The following is a 19,496-nucleotide window of genomic DNA, read 5'->3' as shown; positions in this document are numbered from 1 at the left end:
AGCATATCGCTGACCACATACTCCAAAACTCTGGCTAAACCCACTCACCGGCTTAATGTAGATGTTAAACAGCATAGAGGATAGAAAAGAACCCACAGGAACCACACATTGAAGGTTCCATGAGAGTGCTCCTCAAGCACCAACCTCCAAGTGTCAGTGGAACCATCACAAAGCAGTGCCACCCGCCCCCAACTCAGACAGTCACTCCAGACAGGCCCATAGCCAATGGGTATTGAAAGCCACTGAGAGGTTGAGCAGTATTAACAGGGACACATTCCCCCCGCACCATCTCTCTCCCAGCTGAGGTTGTCGTACTGGGTGATCACAGCAGTTTCTGTGCCAAAAGTGGACCTAAACTCCAATTGAAATGGATCTAGAAAACCAGATCCGCCTTGATCCATGCATCTCTTTTAAGCAACTAGGTGTGGAGAGCTTTAAGACAGTACCTGCTCTCCTGCTCTCAAAAAAAGGGGCTTTGAAGTTTGCCTGACTTCATTAATGCTTGTTAACTTGGCTAGGATTACAATGTAAAATGCACTGTGCCTAGAATACTACGGTTCCTTCAATTCTAACCTCTAGGTAGTCTGGCACTTAGTTTTTAAAGCAAGCGTAATTAAACACCTCATGCAGGAGGCTAGTCTTGACTTAATTGACTTTTGACACTTAATTACATGCATGAATCTAACTATCACAGGCACTAGCGTGATCTGAAAGTTAGACGGTCTTGCACCCCCAAATTCATAACACATTTTTAGTTGTCCACCTTGCAAATGGTGTTTTTAGTTCCTTTATTAAAATAGTTGAATGGTTTGTTGACTATTCTTTTCTTATGGGATCTTAGTTTATGTAACCTGCCCAGCAGCCTTAGGGTGAAGAAGAAAATAAAGTTAGTCCTGACTAGTTTAAGGAACGTTGTTTTCCATTGGACACAACTGACGTTGCCTGGATCAGAGCCTTTTTCTTACTATTATTTTTCCATATACCTTCTGCTCACATTCATTTGTTTGATGAGCTTCATACAGATATATTTCCATCCTGCTCTTCAAAGTCCCCAAGTCAGAAAAGATCTCCAGCCATGCTGTTCTCAGCAAAAGCATTCTCTTGTCTCTGTGGCACGTCAGATAAGCTGAGCAAACCCTTATCACTCTCCCACTGCTTCTGAGAGCTATTTTGATCTGTCCCCATTTGCAGTAAAGTGACTCCAGCTGAGAATTTAGGTTCAGCCAGAGAGCGGGAATTGGGGGGGGGGGGGGATTCCCACAAGACTTTCTGCTAATTATACATACCCTTCTCTGTTGTCACATCCTCTCTACAAAGGGAATTGCATTAATTAACTGCTCTTATCACTCTTAACTGGAGGGAAGTTTTTCAACTTCTTTATCTTATCTAACACGCCATCCTTTTTATTTTGTAATTCTGAGTTTTCCATCCTTGTTGTAATATTTCTGCTAAATATAAAAAACGTTGCCCCTTCCATATTTTTTTTTAAATTACATAAAACATACCAGATCACTTTAGGCTTCTATCACATTAAAAAAAAATATCTTCTAAAACATTTGTCACCTTGGCAGTTCTATTCTGAGTCCTTGGCATGGGTGGGTGACTCTGTAGCCTTCCAAATGTTGTTGGGTGCTAGTCCTAGCCGCCATGGCCAGTGGTCAGGGATGATGGGAGTTGTAGTCCTGTAGTAAATGAAAGGCCATAGGTTTTCCACCCCTGTTCTACTGCAATGCTGTGCAAATGAGACTTTACTAGGTTTTTTAGAACATTGCTAATAATATTACCCCAGTCTTCTCTGGTTCAATTTCCAGCTCCTTTTGATATTACTTGCAAATTTAATACACACTACACCCTAGCTCAGAATAACTTGAGCTGTACTAGAACCAAGCTAAAACTGTCTGGAAGACTGTTGAAATTGAAATAGATCAATGAGAAAAAGCGAATTGAAATCTATTTGCCCTTTATTTCAGTGCAAGGGTTAAGCATATATTAGGGTTGTTTTGGGTTATAGTTTGCAAAGAAAAGCAACTAAAAAGTGTGATATAGTGGACAATGATGATAATAATAATAATCAATTCTCTTGAGTAGCATTAGAAAGGAAATGTTAAACAATCCCTCAGAGTGAAATTAGAAAAAGTGTAATATTTTTATATTCTTTTGAAAAGCGCCACACTGAGTCTTTTAGCACGACAGGCCATTATTTGAATCCATATAGGGGATATATATATATATATATATATATATATATATATATAAAATTTGAAACCGGGTTGGTAATGAGGCATGACTCAGCAGGAATTTGCTGTTCCCCAGTTACAATTACTTTTGATCTGTTTTAGTGAATCCTTTGCAAGGCAAAGTTTAAAAGATAGTCCCTTTTATATCCCAGTTAGCATTCGTTAGCCTTCACACAACCCACTTGTATTTGAATGCAAATCTTTTAAGATTTAGTGTTCACATAGAAGTTAAAGTATAGAAAATTGCTATAAGGTTTCTGCCAGCGAATAGCTGGTCGCAACCCTCACCTCTTGTGGATGACATCTGCCTGGCCATATAGGAATCCAGGGGATGGGGTCTTAACTTCTCTGCTGGGCAAAGAATCAGACTGACAAAACTGCAAACAGTTATTAGATTTTCTACTCCTACTTTCCCCTCATTCCTCTTCACTTTGTTTCCTCTTCCTCTTGGTTCAATCTTCATACTGCCATATCTTGTGGTAGTGAGGAGCTCTTAGATTCATTGCTCCAGCTTAGGTTGGCACCCGGCTATGCCCCTACTTGGGTGTGGATAACAAGTCTTCGGTGGTCTTGTGTTCCAGGAAACCCACAAATTGCTACAATGCATTTTACATGGAACTGCCTTTAGAACGGTTCAGAAACTGCAGCTGTGGCAGAATGCTGTGGTCAGAAGGCTAAGAGGGATGAGACAGTCTGAGCGTCCACCTGCGTTGGTTTCTGATCAGTTTCTGGGCCCAATTCAAAGTGCTGGTTTTAACTGATAGGCCTTACATGGCTCAAGACCCCAATACCTCTCTTCCTGTATGAGCTTGTATGGTTCTAATGTCATCTTCAGAGGCCTTCCTCCAAGTTCATCCGCAGGTAGAAGTAGTCTGATCAGTTTTAGTGGTGATTGTGTTTACGGTGCTTGGAGTGGGGAGTGATTCTGATGCTTGTGATAATTATTTTTAGAGGTTAGGCTGAGTCTCTCTTTCACACACACATACACACATTTAACTGTTTGTTACTGGGCTGTATTAGGTGTTTTTTGTGTAACTAATGAATGAATGAATAATAGCAGCATCAATTTATAAAATTTTATCCCATTCATTCAAGTCGCTCAGGGTGGCACACATGACGTTATCCCATTCTAACCTCACAATAACTCTGTGGGGTAAACTGGAGAAAGCGACTTACCATTAAGTTACCGCCGGGAGTCTACCTACTACAACACAGTGGTGAAAGTCAAAGCTCAAATTACACATTACATGTCCTGCCATATAGATTTCCTCTCCTTTTTAAATGAAAAGCAGCTAGTGGAGATTGCAGTCAGGAGCACAGGATGGGTGTCTGAAAAGAACATTACTTACTTTTGCCTGCCAACTCTTCCCTCAGAATCACCCTCAGAATCATCCAAGCTGTTTCCTTCCACTACTACCCTCCAAGAAGAAAGATACAGAACCCCATATCTTTACTTGAGGAGGGTTATTGTGAGAAGGGTTATTGTGAGAAAATAAGAAGAACTTGCTGGATCAGGCCAATGGCCCATGTAGTCCAGCATCCTTTTTCTAACAGTGGCCAACCAGAAGTCTGTGGGTAATGCACAAGCAGAACCTGAGCACAAGACCACTGGTCCTTTCAGTGGCTTCCAGCAGCTGGTGTTCAGAAGCATTATAGTCTCCAACCATGGAGGCAGAACATAGTTGTAATGGCTAGTAACCACGGTAGTAGACAAGAAAATGGCCAGCAGAAAACTGATTGAGTAACCCACCCCACCAGGGGCCTGCCCTCCTTCTGCTATAGGAATCTCTCTTATTTCCTCCATATTACCAGCAGCTCTGCATGGCGATAAGATCTTTGCTGTTCATCTGCTGTCACTAAATGAGTCACAGAATTTAGGAAACAATCTGGCAGGCAGAAACCTAGAAGCTTAAGTGGATTTCAGGAATCTGTAAATCTACATTTAAGCTCTGTCAGTAAGCACAAGGGCAAACTGACCTGGCTTCCATAGTGTTTGTCATTGTGTTTCTTCTGGCATCTTGATGGAGAAGGTATTTTCTTCCAATTTATCATCATTAGTCTCTCCATTTGCATTGGACTTAATTTCCCCCTTCCATTAGGCTTGTATGCTAAGGGAACATCGTTCAAAGTAGCCTTCTGGAATCTTATCCAGTTTTGAACATTCACCAAAAAAATATAGCGATTACCATTAATGTTTTGTGGAGACTGAGTCTCTTTGGGGGGGGGGGGGAGTGTTGTTTGGAGTGTAGTAACTGTTAAAATAGATTTTGACACTGATCCACCATTTCTGTACTGTGTTGACATACTTAACTGTCCTTTTCATCAGCCTCGGGTGCTGATAACTGCTGGATATGATTTCTGCTTCTTGTCGTTAGAATAAGAAGTATTGGTCATCTATAGCAAGAGGATCCAGTTGATAATGTTAAAAACTAGTAGCCTCGTACAGTGTTGCTTGGGAATTCTAAGAATCCAAAAAATCAGCACATTTTTTAAATCAGTGGTTAAAGATCAAGCAGTTTTGAAAGGTTTAGCCTGCCCCCTTGATTCAAAATGGTGTCCATTTGTACCCAAACACAGAGGAAAACCTCTCTGATCTCAGGAATCGAATCATCACCTTTTATAGACAAATTATTTTGCCCTCTTCAGGCATTATAGAACCCTGACTACATAGAAGGCGCAGAACTTTTAAGTAGGGGTGAGAGGAATCTGTCCATGACAGGGCTCTTGTGTTCTTACGATGTAGATTGCATAGGCATGTACTATTCTAATTCGGCCTGTAGCTTTTTGGATAATGTTGCGAATGGCTGCACACTGGTCACATCCATACCATATATTTAAAGCATATGACTTGCCTCCAAGAATCCTGGGAACTGTAGTTTGTTGGTGCTGCTGGAAATTACAGCTCTGTAGTGGGTAAACTACAGATCCCAGGATTCTTTGGGGGAAGCCATGTGCTTTAAATGTATGGTGTGGGTGCGACCACTGGGGGGGGGGTGGGAGGTGTTTAACATGGATAAAAAGTAAATGAAATCATCACTCTTGGGAGGAGTCCTCAACTTACACTTTGCTAACTGAAATAGGTTTTAGTGAACAGCTCAAAATCTGAAAACAGGTAATGACATATGAACGGGTATAATACGTTCTGACAGAAAACTGATTTAAAGCTGCACTGTTGAGCCTTGTGTTATTTTGGAAAAGGTCTGTTGCTTATTTATTAGAATCTATGGACACTTGGAATTTAAGCATGCTGTCCTAGAGTGCTGATCTAATAAGCAGAGGGAGATTAGCGATCCAAACCCGACGCAAACTCATTTAAGACTGAATTATATTGTCTGCGGAAAATCTCCTGATGTCTTATGATCTGAAATCAAATGACAAATGTAATAAAATGATGAGCCATTTTCAATACTAACAGACAGCGGAGCAAATTTTTCAGCAGTTGTCCATCAACATAGCTCAGTTGCTAGAGCATGAGGCTCTTAATCTCAAGGTTGTGGGTTTGAGCCCCACATTGGGCAAAATATTCCTGCATTGCAGAGGGTTGGACTAAGATGACCTTCCTAGTCCATTCCAACTCCACAGCTCTATGATTCTATGATTTTCTAGAACTTTAGCACGGTTGATTTTTGAGACAGGTCACCAGGGGCATGTGAATGTTGAGGGCTTAAACAGATGTCTCATGTGACAGCTCTTTGCATCTTACCTGTGATTTCTAGCCTGGTCTACATACGCAGTAGAGATTTCTGGCATAGCAGAATAGTCTGACTGTGGGGGATTGCCTTTCTTTGTTTGTTATTGCTCTCCCATTAGAACTAGCATGACAAGGGAAAAGGTTCTGTCCCAGCTTATTTCCTGCTGCATTAGTTTTCTGATTGTAGAGTGTCTTGTTAGAGTAATGGAGCATTCTTTTTCCCCCTTTTTAAAAAGTGATTCTCCATCCATAAATTGAAATAAATACAGTCCATTCTACCACCTTAAAACTATTCCACTGCATCTCCACCTCACTTTGCTGCATGTGCAGACAAGTCCCAAGTCCCATTGGAACACAGAAGTAACGTTTATAGTCTTAAGTGGATTTGCAGTGAATCAGTGCATCTTGTCATGTTGTTTTTCGGCATACTAGATACGTAAGTAGTGCTGGATTGGCTCTGTGCCAAGCAAAATTCATTCAGGATTCTGCTTTTCCTACACTTGATTCCTCTAAGTTTACCACTTAGACACTTCTTCACATACCTAGAGCCGCATAACAACATTATACTGCATCCAGTGGTGGTGGTTGGAAGGCATCTAGGACAGGGCTGGCCCAAGACATTTTGGCACTTGTGGCGAGCCACAAAATGGTACCTCCCTTCCTGCTAGGGAAGAAGGGTAAGTGAAGATCTACATCAGTAACAAGGGAGGAATAAATATCTACCTTGGGATTTGCTGCCCCTGTGGATCCTGCCACCCGAGGCTGCTGCCCCACCTTGCCTCATGGGTGGGCCACCCCTGATCTAGGAGCACCACTAAGCTATACTGCCTAGCCCACCATGAAGTCCTGGCTCTGCTCACATCACTCCCTTTTGCTGAATAGCAATGGTGCAGCAGCTGCTACATCTCACCCTAAATGCTTATACGTAATTCAACAACTCACAGGGTTTATGTAGGATGTACAGGGTGAGTCCTTTAAAAGAGGCCCCATGGATACAGAGTACACATGTTCCACGGGGCCTCTTTTAAAAGACACACCCTGTATAATTGCAGCATATCTTCACTGCAACTTCCCTGTTCCTCTGGGCTGTTAGAAGAAGACATCTTCTGCTGAAATATAGGTAGGTGAGTGAGTGAGTGAGTGAGTGAGTGAGTGAGTCATAGCAGCAGCAGGCTCTGACACTGAGAAGACTGGAAATGGGTTCCTTTAGCTATTGATCTTCCTCAAACTCGGCCCTCCAGATGTTTTTGGCCTACAACTCCGATGATCCCTAGCTAGCAGGACCAGTGGTCAGGGATGATGGGAATTGTAGTCTCAAAACATCTGGAGGGCTGAGGTTGAGGAAGCCTGATCTTGAGGGCTGCCTCTACAGTCACTTGGAAGCTTATTAGTATATAGTGGCTGACTGAGAGAGGCTAATTAATTAAAATGAAATTCCTTTTAAACCACTTCAGCATGAATGAAAAATTCCGTAAATATTTGCAAGTGAAGACTGATGTTTACCATGTCCTCAACACTATTTCTTTCAACGCAATTCATCTTGATGTATTGCTAGGTCTGAACTCTTCATTCTAATATTTTCTAATATATTTTCAAATTGATGAGACGCGACTCTAAGCGCTAGCCAGATGCATCCCTCATGCCCTGTCTAATAGCTTTCCCAAAGCTATTACACATCAAGAGACTAAGCTTCTCAGAAAGCCATAAATAACTCAGAAGATGGATGCAGAATTTAAATCAGAAAACAAACTGCAATCGCTGCATGTGACCGAGAGAATGGAAATACAGAAGACATGTAGGAACATGGGGCAACATAATGAAATTAAGTGTCCTAAAAGCTCACAGTGTCTGGACACTGAACCGTATGACTGGAAAAGGCCATCACATTGAGCTCTGATCAGCAATAAATAAATCAGCCTCCAACAAATGACACCATGGAATCTAAACAACTCTGTATCACAAGCAGAGAGCTTATCTTCCTAAACGACATTCGGATTAAGTCCTTCTGAATGACATAAGACAGTAAATTAAGCCACAAGCAAAGAACCCCAGGATTAGAAATAATTCAGATTTTAGGAAAATTTTCTTCTTTTTCCACCCATTTTTTTTAAAACTGATTTGGCTCAGATTACAATGGAGCTGCAGGCCAGTCGGCAGAAATTTAATAGGATCTCCTTTAAGAGACACTTTAGGATAGTCATATGTGACCCAACTCTACAAAGACCCCCAGTCTGGTATAGTGGTTAAGGTGTTTGACTAGAAATCTAGTAGAGATCCGAGTTCAAATCCCCATTTGGCCTCACTGCATGACGGCTTAGTGTACCTCATCCCAATCCACTTCACCGCGTTGTTCTGACAACCCACTTCAGGAGAAGCAGGGGAAATGCTTTCGAATAAGCAGTACAACCCACCTCCACAGAGAAAGCCAGTGTTGTATAGTGGTTAAAATGTTGGACCAGGAATATAGAGATCTGGGTTCAAATTCAGTCTCACTGCATTACTAGTTTAGTCAGTCTGCCTCAGTGCAGCCCACCTCACCAGGTTGTTGTGAGGGCAAAGGGCAGTAGCCCATCTATGCCACTCTGTGCCCATTGGAGGAACAATGAGATGAAATACAAATAACAGTAACTCCTTAGCTCTTTGGGATGCTCACATGCTGTACCTCTCAGACAAGCTGGACTCCTCCAGATAACTCCCTCTTTCTCTATTTCCACTGCTTCATTCAACTCTGCTCTCATGGCTGCATTCAACTATTGTTGCAAAAGGCTTTATCCATGCGGAAAAAGTAACACTGGGGCTTCAGTAGCTAGCTTTCTTTTGCAATCTTGTTTTATCAAGAGCAAAGGACAAGTTGACAAATGCGTCAAAGTATATCAGAAGTGGCCTTTTGCAGTTCTTGAATTACTGGGGGCACCTGCTCTCAATACCTTTTGCAGTGGTCCTCTTAGCTACTGTTCTTAGAAGGCTACCAAGTGGCATGATTTTGGATAAAACCTGAGGAAGTCAAGGGCCCAGAGTCCCATAATTGAGAACCGATCTGTTGTTGATTGCTGAGTCTCAATGCCACTTTTTGGATGAAAGTGCTCTATTTACTACATATGCAGTGTCCGGATGGATGTGTGTGTCTCTAAAAGCATTACCTTTAAGAAAGAAAGATGCAGACATTTTGATAAGATCAGATCACCTGCATAGGGTACTTCATATGGTATATACACTTTACGTTGTTTCTTTTTGACCACTTGCCATATCCCAGCTGGCATCAATTTGGCCTGCCCCATGGTACTGTTTTCAGAACCAGAAGTTTCGTAGTAGCACTAGGTGATGTTGCTATATCCCCTGCCTTACACTGCAAAGAGAGATTAAGAGAGAGATGGGGCCTAAATCATTTGACAGGTGGTTCTCCGCATCTGTGTATAGTGGCCATGTGTCCTTTACAGAGGACAGTCCTATATGGAGGGCTGTCCATATAGTCCATCACCTTCATCTGCCATGGACTATATGGAACTGGCGGAAATGACTGGCAGAATCCGAGACCAGGGAGAAGAGTCGGTGGAAGAAGATTGGAAGAAATGTAAAGATTATTTACAGAAATATTGTAAAATTAATGAATGTTAGAATGATGTTGGATAGAAATTAAGTGGTTTTTAGCTGCAATACTATAAGGGAATATGAAAAATGGATTACTAACAGGTAAAAATTTAATGTTACAATATTTTAAGATTAAAGATTAGGATAAACAAAGAGGGGAAGGATTTGCTGAACCAACAAACCGTACTGGAATACAAAAAAGGGAGGCGTGAGGAGGTCCGGGAAATAAGCTAATGAAAAATAAGTGATGGAAAGATTGAGTTGTTTTTAACTATTTTTATTTTGTATTTTTCTTTTTTCTATTTTTATTTTGTAATATCTTGAAAATCTTAATAAATATCCTATATGGAGGGCTGTCTAAGAAAAGTCTTCTATTTGAAGATGACTTCTAGTTGAAGAGCTGTCTGGTTAAAATATAATGAAGAGAGAGCAGGGGAATTGAAATTGACAATCGATATCACCTTGGTGAACATTCTGAGAAGGCACATACGTTACCTGGTCTTTCTCATTATGGTAACGTGCATTTGTGTTTAAATGATAGCCATTCTTTATAAACTTGCTTCTATACATATAAACCAACATACAGTGGTACCTTGGGTTACATACGCTTCAGGTTACATACGCTTCAGGTTACAGACTCCGCTAACCCAGAAATAGTGCTTCAGGTTAAGAACAGAAATTGTTCTCCGGCGGCGCGGCAGCAGCAGGAGGCCCCATTAGCTAAAGTGGTGCTTCAGGTTAAAAACAGTTTCAGGTTAAGTACGGACCTCCGGAACGAATTAAGTACTTAACCCGAGGTACCACTGTATGTAAATTGTATACAAATCTGTGCCCTCTTTTTGTCCTCTCTTGCTCCCCCCCCCCCCCCTTTTTGGTGATGTATAAGTGGCCACCCTAATCTGCGCCCAATAGGTCCATGGAACGAGCAAACACATTTTTAGATAATTACATGTCTCCTTAGACCCAAATTTTCTCTTATAATGATTTTTGGAGCAGCTGGCTGTCAGTCAAATAGAAGAAACTAAAGTTATCTACCGAAAGGCACTGTCGAGATCACAGAGGCAGTTTTTAGAGACAGATATGTTTTGGTTTGATAAAGTCCCATCAAGACTGAAGAGCAGTATGTACAGAGCTCTGTGTGTCTGTCAGTCACCGCAGTGCTCAGCAGGCTATGATCAATAAGAACATGAAGAGGGTGTCTTGAACACCAGCTGAGAGACTCATTCAGTATACAAAGGACAAGTCATAGAACATATTGACCCATGCTTTAGGAAAACAGTCTGGGGAAGATTTAGGGACCTTACATTTTGGCTGGTACATAACATGCAGATATTTGCTTTCTTCTTACATGCAATTCTGTTGTCTCAGTGCTTCATTTGTGAAAAGTAGGTTTTCATGGCTCATATCAGCTTGGAAGTTTCAGGCTAAGAATGCCCATCCAGCCTTATTCCAAAATGTATAGAACCTGATTATTGATGCACTTTTCCCCATACTCCGTTTCCCCTACTTCATATTTTAAACAGGAATCCTGAGGTCTCATGAGAGTTTCCTTTTGATAACTAGTCCATTTCTCCAAAACAGTCATACGTAACTTTGGAAATCAATTCTAGCTTTTAGAAGCAGAGCACCACTTAATGTTTATAATTACAAGAGGAAGGATCAGGAAATCCAGGTTAACGTGACCTTTGAAGGATCCAGCTAGCATCTCTCCAGGAACTTAGCTGGCCTCTAGGACTACTTATTTGTTAGCTCTGCAGAACTTCAGAGTGAAGGAAAAGAATTATAAAGTGTGAGTTGTTGGTAGTAGCTTTTGGAATTTTGGCTCATTGTGCCTGATGCCTGGTGATTTAGGAGGTCCATGTACTCAATATATCTGATTTATTTGTAGCTCACAGTCCGTGGCAGCTGTTGAAAGATTCCAACAAACACCAGGCATGGAAAATCCTTTTGGATCTTAGCACCGATATTTTTGTTTGCTTGCTTACCTATGGCATTCATATGGTTGTCTGTCTACAGTTTAATGCTTTTCTGTTTGTCTTGACAGGTAAGCTGCAAAGTGCTTCAGTTTTTTCACCAATACATGATGGGCTGTAACTACTTCTGGATGCTTTGTGAAGGCATTTATCTTCATACTCTCATTGTGGTGGCAGTATTTGCTGAAGAGCAGCGTCTGCACTGGTATTACCTCTTGGGTTGGGGTATGTGGCATTTCCTCTCCTTTCTGTTCTTCAATTTCTTCTGTTCTTCTTTCTTCTGGTTTCCAGTGGCTGGAAGTGTGAGGGCCCCTAGGCCAGCTGGTGACGGCCTTGCAAAGGGAGCAAGGTTTTGTTTTTTTTTCTGTTAAGTATTAGGCAGTGCTGCTGATGAATCATAAAACATAGTACTGATATTCTACTTTGAAAAATATTTGATTTAAGAGAAGACATAAGACAATTACAAATTTACTGGTACAAAATACCCCCCACAGAAATTGGAAGTTAAGGCACCTGGGCTGAAAAGTCTGTGTCCTTTAAACAGGACCTTTATGCACACTACAGTTTGAAAGTTTGTGCTTGCATAAAATCATTAATTTATTTATATAATATTATTATTATTTTACAATATATTTACAAATATATAAATACACACACACACACCTACAGACAAACACATAGAAAAAGGAAGGGAAATGCTAAAGCCAGGTCTTGTGTATTGTTAATCGCAGTGTTCCTAGCAGTGATTATAGTTCAACAATACATTGCGTTTTATTGCACCAACAAATAAATGTCATTTCTCAATAAAGCAGTTGCTAACTTATCTTTTCCTTACTCCAGAAGGGTTTTCTTCTTGCAGTCTGCATACTTTATAACCATGATCACTCAGTGTGCAGAACCAGTGAGCTGGCCAGAAATATAGGGGCTCCTGAGAAATAATCACGCCTGGTTTGAAGCATGAGGAGCAATGATTCCCTTGTCCTTTTTAAATGACCCCTGCATGCTATTTCCAGAGATGGTGCCTAGGATGGCTTGAGGTGGGGACAGTGGTGTTCAAGGAATGCCTTTGCATTAGATGAATTGCTTGTTAGACAGATTGTCAGAAGAATAATCTCCTAGAGGCTACCACAACTTCCAGCTACAGTAACTCCCTCCCATAGCATGTTACGCCCCACGTGAACCAACTGGAATCAGCTTAGCAAAATGGCCTCTCATGTTAGAGCAAATGGATTGTGCATCTCAGTAAGTGGGCCAAATGGCATAATATGCCCAAAATATTTATTTTGCCATTGGGTCCGATATATTTGACTAAAAACCTTGAGACAGTAGCTGGCTTAATCTTGTATTTGGTGCATTGTGGTAATATGCCCAACCCTGCATGTATTTTAACATGAATCAATATCCATGAGAATGCTAATCGGGAGATGACTAAATGAACTATCTGAATTTTATTAAGGAGAGCTGTTAAAAATGCAAAACTGATTCCTGCCATACTTCCATGGCAGACAAACCATTGCCTGTTTTGCCTTTGTCATACTGACAGCTTTGCACATTACAATTTCACTTCAGTAGATGTAAAACCACTCAGGTGGAGCAAGAAAGCAAGAGTTATCAGTGTTATCTGAGGCTGAAATTAGAACTGCTTGCAAGAAGAATGATCTTGTTTTTATTCAAGCAATCTGAATACAGATTGTTTCCATAAAACTTTCAAACGTCGCTCCAACATCATCAACAGTAATGACATATCACAGACATTAACATACCAGAATGCTGATGTTTGGATAAGTTTTGAAATCATTTGCAAGCCTTCACCCAAAATCCACATAACTCAACTACGTATTGGTTTTTTATCGAAAGCACATTCTAGTTTTGAAATGTTTATACACTAACAAAAACAAAGTGTAAAAAAGTTACGCTGGCCGTGGTTTTTTGAAATGTGAAATTAGACTCCAGTCCTTTATATGCTTACCTAGGAGTAAGTCCAACTCATCTCAGAGTAGACGTGTATAAAATTGCACTCTCAGAATCATTTTCTGTCTTTATCCTCAAATCAGCCCAGTTACTGTTGCCAATTCCGATGAATTTATTTTCAGTTACAGCAAAAAGAGAGCGGTGCTCATTTCCTTAAACCTGAAGAATATGAGAAGGCATAGACTCGGCTGAGAAGTGATGCCAAACCTTGGTTTAGCATTATGGAGACAAGCACGCAGCAGCCTTGGATTCACACGCTCCCATCTCCTCCTCCTTTACAAATGGCAGGAGGTGATTAAAAGCTTTGGCCTTCGATTTCGAAGGAACCAGAGTTTCTTGAGTCATGCAAACCCAGGGACGGTGGTTTGTTCTGACTTGTTAGTATTCATGTAAATAAAAGCAAAAGAACCCTGCTGAATCAAACCAAAGGTCGAACTCTTCCAGCATCCTGTTCCCACAGTGGCCAACCAGATCCCTTTGGGAAGCCTGCAATCAGGCCATTAGTGCAACAGCAGTCTCCTCACTCCTACTCCCCAGTGGCTGCTTTTTAGAGGTAAACCACCCTCAGAACTGAAGCCGTCATGATTAGTAGCTACTGATAGCCCTGTCCTCCCTGATTTGTCTAATCTCCTTTTTAAGGCATCTCAGTTGGTGGTCATCATCACTACATCTTGCAATAGCAAATTCCATAGTCTTTGTGCTCTGTGATGAATGGGAGAAAACCTTAACAGCAACGTTTTCTTCATAGGACTAAAGTTCTATGAAGCACATGTATACTTGCGCACTAGCCATTTGCCTTGGAAACCATTTGAGGCAGGAAACATGCTTTCAAAGTGTAGAAGACTTTGGCAATCTACCGTATTGGCCTGAATATAAGCAGCACCTTTAAAATTGGAGGGGGGGAGGAAAAAATACCTGAATTTAAGCCACTCCATTCCTTGCTGCACCTGGCTGCACACTGGGCAGGGAGAGGGGGAGCTGCGCTGTGTTTCCCCTTCCTCGCTCTCTCCCTTCCTGGACTTGGGGGAGAGGATGGGGGACTACGCATGGGGCGGGCGCTGCTTTGCCGCGCTCCTGGCGCTGGTTGCCCCATGATCCTGGTTGCATACCATAAGGTCTCGAATATAAGCCACATTTTAACTATTCACAGTCGGAATTTGGGGGGGAAAGTGAGGCTTATATTCAGGCCAATATGGTATTTAGAGGCATACGGCTCTGAACCTTATTATAGAAAAGAATAGCTCTTAAAATGAGTGGCAGCAGTTTGCTTTAAAATGGCAGTGTTTTGTTTTTAAAAAACCAGATGGAAATCAGTAACCAAAGAAAGTATTCCATGCTCCACTACACCTCACCCCCCAAATGTTAGTATAATCAATATCTGTAAGCAGTCCCTCCAACTGAATTCCCTGACATTTATTTATTTTTAGTTATTTCAGCATTTTTGGAGGCTTACCTCAACCAGAGCAACGATTTGAGTGCAAAAACTCTTCACTCCTTCGGACACACTGAGCCTGTACTTAATTTGACAGGGGCAAGCTTGTCAGGGCAGTGTTAAAAGAAAAATGCTTTGGAAAAATAACTGTATGTATGTGCTTGTCAGCCTTAACTCCATGGCTTGCCTCAGCCAGCAGCGCTAACATCTCTCACACTGACAAGGCATATTCATTACAAGACTCGCTTGTAAAGGTTCTTTCGTACAGCCAGAGTGAGAAATATATTTACAAGTTACCCTGACTGCATGCACAACATACATTTAAATCACAAACAATGCTGGGAACTATAGTGTGCTGGGAATTGTAGCATGGTAAACCACATTTCCCAGGATTCTTTGGGGGAAGTCTCTTGCTGTGCCTCTCTCCTTTAGTAAGAACTAACAGGATCTGGGAAGCTGCAGATTCCTCACACTTTAAGGCCTTCATATGTAGTAGCTGTCTTGTGGGAACATTCTTTATCACATAGCTGCTGCACTTTACACAGAGAGATAGGCTTGTTATTCTCTAATTCACATTTCTTTAAGATTTTCATAAGGTTTTTTCAGCCTAACACAGATTGCATTACAAAAACTGAAATGTGATGCATATAATTATCCATTCTAGGGTTTCCTTTAGTGCCGGCATCAATTCATGCTGTGGCAAGAACCAAATACTTCAACGATAAGTAAGTATCATGTTTGTTCTTTATAGTTTACTTAGCATTTCTTTATAAAAACAAAGCAATTTTGCCCTTTTAGTAAATGTTTTTTTTCTCTCCTTCCAGCTGCTGGATTAGTGTGGACACTCACTTGTTGTATGTTGTTCATGGGCCTGTGATGGCAGCTTTATTGGTGAGAAAATCATTTCCTATTGCATTAAGAGCACTGTATTATTATTATTTTGCCTATTATTATTACTATTATTATTACCATATTGGCCCGGATATAAGCCGCACCCACAAATAAGTTGCATCTTTAAAGTTCGGGGGCCCCTTCAGCCCCGCACTCCCAGGCTGCTTCCGGGGGGGGGGGGGGCGCTGCTTTGCCGGCAGCGTAAGATCACAAATATAAGCCGCACTTTAACTTTTCATGATCGGAAATTGGAAAAAAAAGTGCAGCTTATATTTGGGCCAATACGGTATCTAAATCCAAGTAATTGGTACTCAGAGTAGACCCACTGGAATTAATAGCCATGACCATTAATTTCAGTTGGTCTGCTCTGAATCAGACTAACATTGAATACAACCTGTTATTTTTTCTTATTTTTGTTTTATTAATGATATTATTAATGATTACAGTTATGACTTTGTATTTTTACCCCCCTTTTCTGCATGGCACCCAACACTGCTAATAGCAATAATTTAAGATTATTTAAATTTTTAAATAACACAGTAATGTAAAACTGTATCTGAGCAAACCTGGTTAGAATCAGACAGGGGCACTGCAATCCTATGTGTGCTTACTTGGAAGTAAGTGCATAGGATTGCATTCTGAGGCTATAAGCCTGCACACACTTAGCTGAGAGTAAGCCCCCATTGAAAACAGTGGGGGCTACCCTATGTATGTGCAGCTGTTTTCATGGGGGGGTGTCTTTTAAGACCTTCAAAAAATGTAGAGGTCAGGCATGTGCAAACTTGTTCCCACCACTGCTCACTTAGTTAATTGTCGGGTAGGGCCAGGTAGGACACCTGTCTGAAGTCCTGGAGAGCCACAGCTAGTCATTGTAAAGCAGGGATAGCCAACATGATACAGTGGATAGTCCAGATACAGTGGACTCTTGGTTTGCAAACGTAATCCATGTGGGAGGCATATTCGCAACCTGCAGCACACACGGGTTGCAATTTGGCGCTTCTGCCGAGTGCCGAAACCCGGAAGTAACCCGTTCTGGTACTTCCGGGTTCGGTGCAGTGCGCAACCCAAAATCGCACAACCTGAAGCATCTGTAACCCGAGATATGACTGTATTGGACTACAGCTCCCATCATTCCTGGCCATTGCCTTTGCTGGCAGGGGCTGATGGGAGTTGTAGGGCAACAACACCTTGGCTGCCCCTGATGTAGAGCTAGGTTTGAGCTAGGTTTTCTAATATAAGGCCAGTTCCTGTGTTCCTAATGCAATCCATGCAAGATTGTAAAGAAACAGTTTTTGTGGCAGGCCTCAATTCTCTGCACAATGTGTTGAGCATAATATGAGCAAGTGTTTCCTTTCCTTCCTTTCTGTATAATCATGCTGTGTCTGCTCTTCACCCCACAACCTTTCTCGTGCCTCCTTGGCTGAATTTACACGCCTTTCTCAGCTTTTTCTTATGTGTTCTTCCTTCAGCTCCTTGTATTATCCTTGCAGCTTGATACGTCTTTGTCTTCTTGTTAATTGGCCCATGTGATCTTTTGAAGGAGCTGACTCATTATTTTGGGATATTTGTAGTTCCTGGTTGACTCCAGATACCTGGAAAGCACGGGTGGCAGCAGGGAGCTTCTCAGTATGCCAGACATGGTTTCAGCAACATGATTGTATTGATTATGTGGTTATATATCTATAGCATTAGGCCAACATATTTTAGACCAGTGGTTTTTGGTCCTTTCAAATGATGCAAAAGTCATCTCAGAGACTGGATTAGTATCCAGGAGGCAGGGAGGAACTAAGGAACTTCCAGCTGGGAGTGGGTCTCTTACTTTTAAAGATGAAATTTTTATTTCATCTCCCCCCTTTTTTTTCATAACTAGAAGAGGGAGAAAGCTTTGTTGCTGCTTCAAGTAGCATATTGGCTGCCCTCAGGAACCCAGAAGTTTTCCTTCTGAAATTTGGGGAATAAGGCCCTGTGTGAACAATAAATAGAGAACAATTAAATAATGTGTTTGTATGCCATTTTTCATTACTTCAAAATAACCTTAAAGAAATTTAATATAAAAATAAATAAACCACATAATTAAAAATCACATAACAAAATAGAAGTAATAGTATGATGTCAATAACAGAACACAGACATAAAATCAGCACTATAATACAAGACAGACTCAAGGTTCAAAACCATCTAACCCAAATCTCCAAAAGTGATAGAAAATAAATATTAAAAAAATAATAATTAAATGTGCCCAAAGTGTCTCACAACAGCATACCAAATGAGCAATAATAAATATAACAGTTCAGAAAGCAGACTCCCTAAAAATAACCAGACTGAGTTGTACCATCATTGAGGTTCCACCATTGAAAAGATTTCTCCCTGAGCAACACAATCTTCTCCCCCATCTCCTCCCCCAACACACCCACTAAATCTGTTCCGAAGATGATTTGGGAGTGGTGTGGGGCGCACAGGAGTGAGGAGAGGGAGGAAATCCCCTTGCACTAGCACTGAGAAGTGCACTAATGCAAAGCATTAGTAAGTTGAATACTGCCCAAAGTCAATAAATAGAGAAAAGAAATCTATACAGTATTATCTAAAACAATACAAAAAAAGCTAACCTCATTCAACAGCTTGGAACTGAAAAAGAGAAAGTTTGGTGTCCAACACAGAAATAAAATCGTGGTATACAAAATGGGGGGGGGGTGTGTGCACTATTCCCATAGGACCTTCCATGAAAGCTCACCACCCGAGCATAAGGCAGGAATGGCCGGCCTTAATATGGATTGTAGCTGCTACCGCCAAACAAAGCTCTTGAACTGGCTACCACGAATCCTGAAGCTGTTCCATGCCTGTGTATTGTTTCCTGCCTAGATTTTGATAGCAACTGTTTCTAATAGGATTGCAACTGGCAAGATTGGCCAAGTCCGTCCATCTACCTCAGCACAGTCTACACCAACTGGCAGGATCTCTCCAGATTTTCAGGCAGGGGATCTCTCCTGCCAAGGATTGAACCTGGAACCTTCTACATGCAAAGCACCTTCCCCACAGCTTTATATACACAACCTGTGTAAGATCGGCATGTTGACACCCCAGAAGGTTCAAAACGGGATGACCTGGTATTTAGCTTTTGCCTGCAGACATGTGCATCATAAGAAGAAATACTCTGGCGATGAGTAAGGCGGAAATGGCGATGAAGTAGCCTCAGTCTGTCTTCACAAAGTTAATTTAGCTTTCAGTTTTCCAACAGAGTTTTGATGCCTTTTTTTAAAAAATAAAACAATAATATATTTGGAGATATAGTAGGTTGCTTATGGTAGTCAGGCTTCAATGACTCAATTCATTTACCCAGAATGGAAACGACACATGATCGTTTTCCGTGTAACGGTCTGTGAAAGAGGACCGCTGTGCTTAATGCCATACTAAATTTTATCATCTGGATGGGAATACTTTGCATGCCCTCTGGCCTCTCGAGAACCACAACCAGCTCAAGATTTATTGCAGCAGTCTGATTCCCACCCCCCACCCCCCTCTGGGATCCTAAAGGCCAAGGTTGGCTGATGATGTGCAAACCTTTTCCTATTTCTGAACTCCACCACCACTACGCCCAAGCTTTATGCTTTGGTTACTCTGCAAAGTAAAGCTCGTCATCTTTTTTAAAAGGAACTCTAATCACTTTCAGAAAAGAAACGAAAGAAAGGAAAAAAACAGGTGTGATGATTGCTGGC

At 41.3% G+C, this 19,496-nt stretch overlaps 1 protein-coding gene across 4 annotated transcripts in view; it reads left to right on the top strand.

The window, feature by feature from the left end:
• Positions 1–19,496, top strand: part of CALCR (calcitonin receptor) — a 144,958-nt gene that overhangs the window by 99,401 nt on the left and 26,061 nt on the right. For all 4 annotated transcript variants that reach the window (XM_080975643.1, XM_080975644.1, XM_080975645.1 and 1 more), the window contains 3 exons: positions 11,561–11,714; positions 15,557–15,617; positions 15,717–15,783. In XM_080975643.1, the coding sequence (XP_080831769.1) occupies positions 11,561–11,714; positions 15,557–15,617; positions 15,717–15,783 (282 nt within the window). The remainder of the gene's footprint in view (positions 1–11,560; positions 11,715–15,556; positions 15,618–15,716; positions 15,784–19,496) is intronic.

This window comes from Podarcis pityusensis, assembly GCF_964106645.2.
Source record: "Podarcis pityusensis genome assembly, chromosome: 12".
NCBI classification, from domain to species: domain Eukaryota; kingdom Metazoa; phylum Chordata; class Lepidosauria; order Squamata; family Lacertidae; genus Podarcis; species Podarcis pityusensis.
Note: the sequence above shows the minus strand (reverse complement) of the source record. Positions and strands in the feature narration are given on the sequence as shown.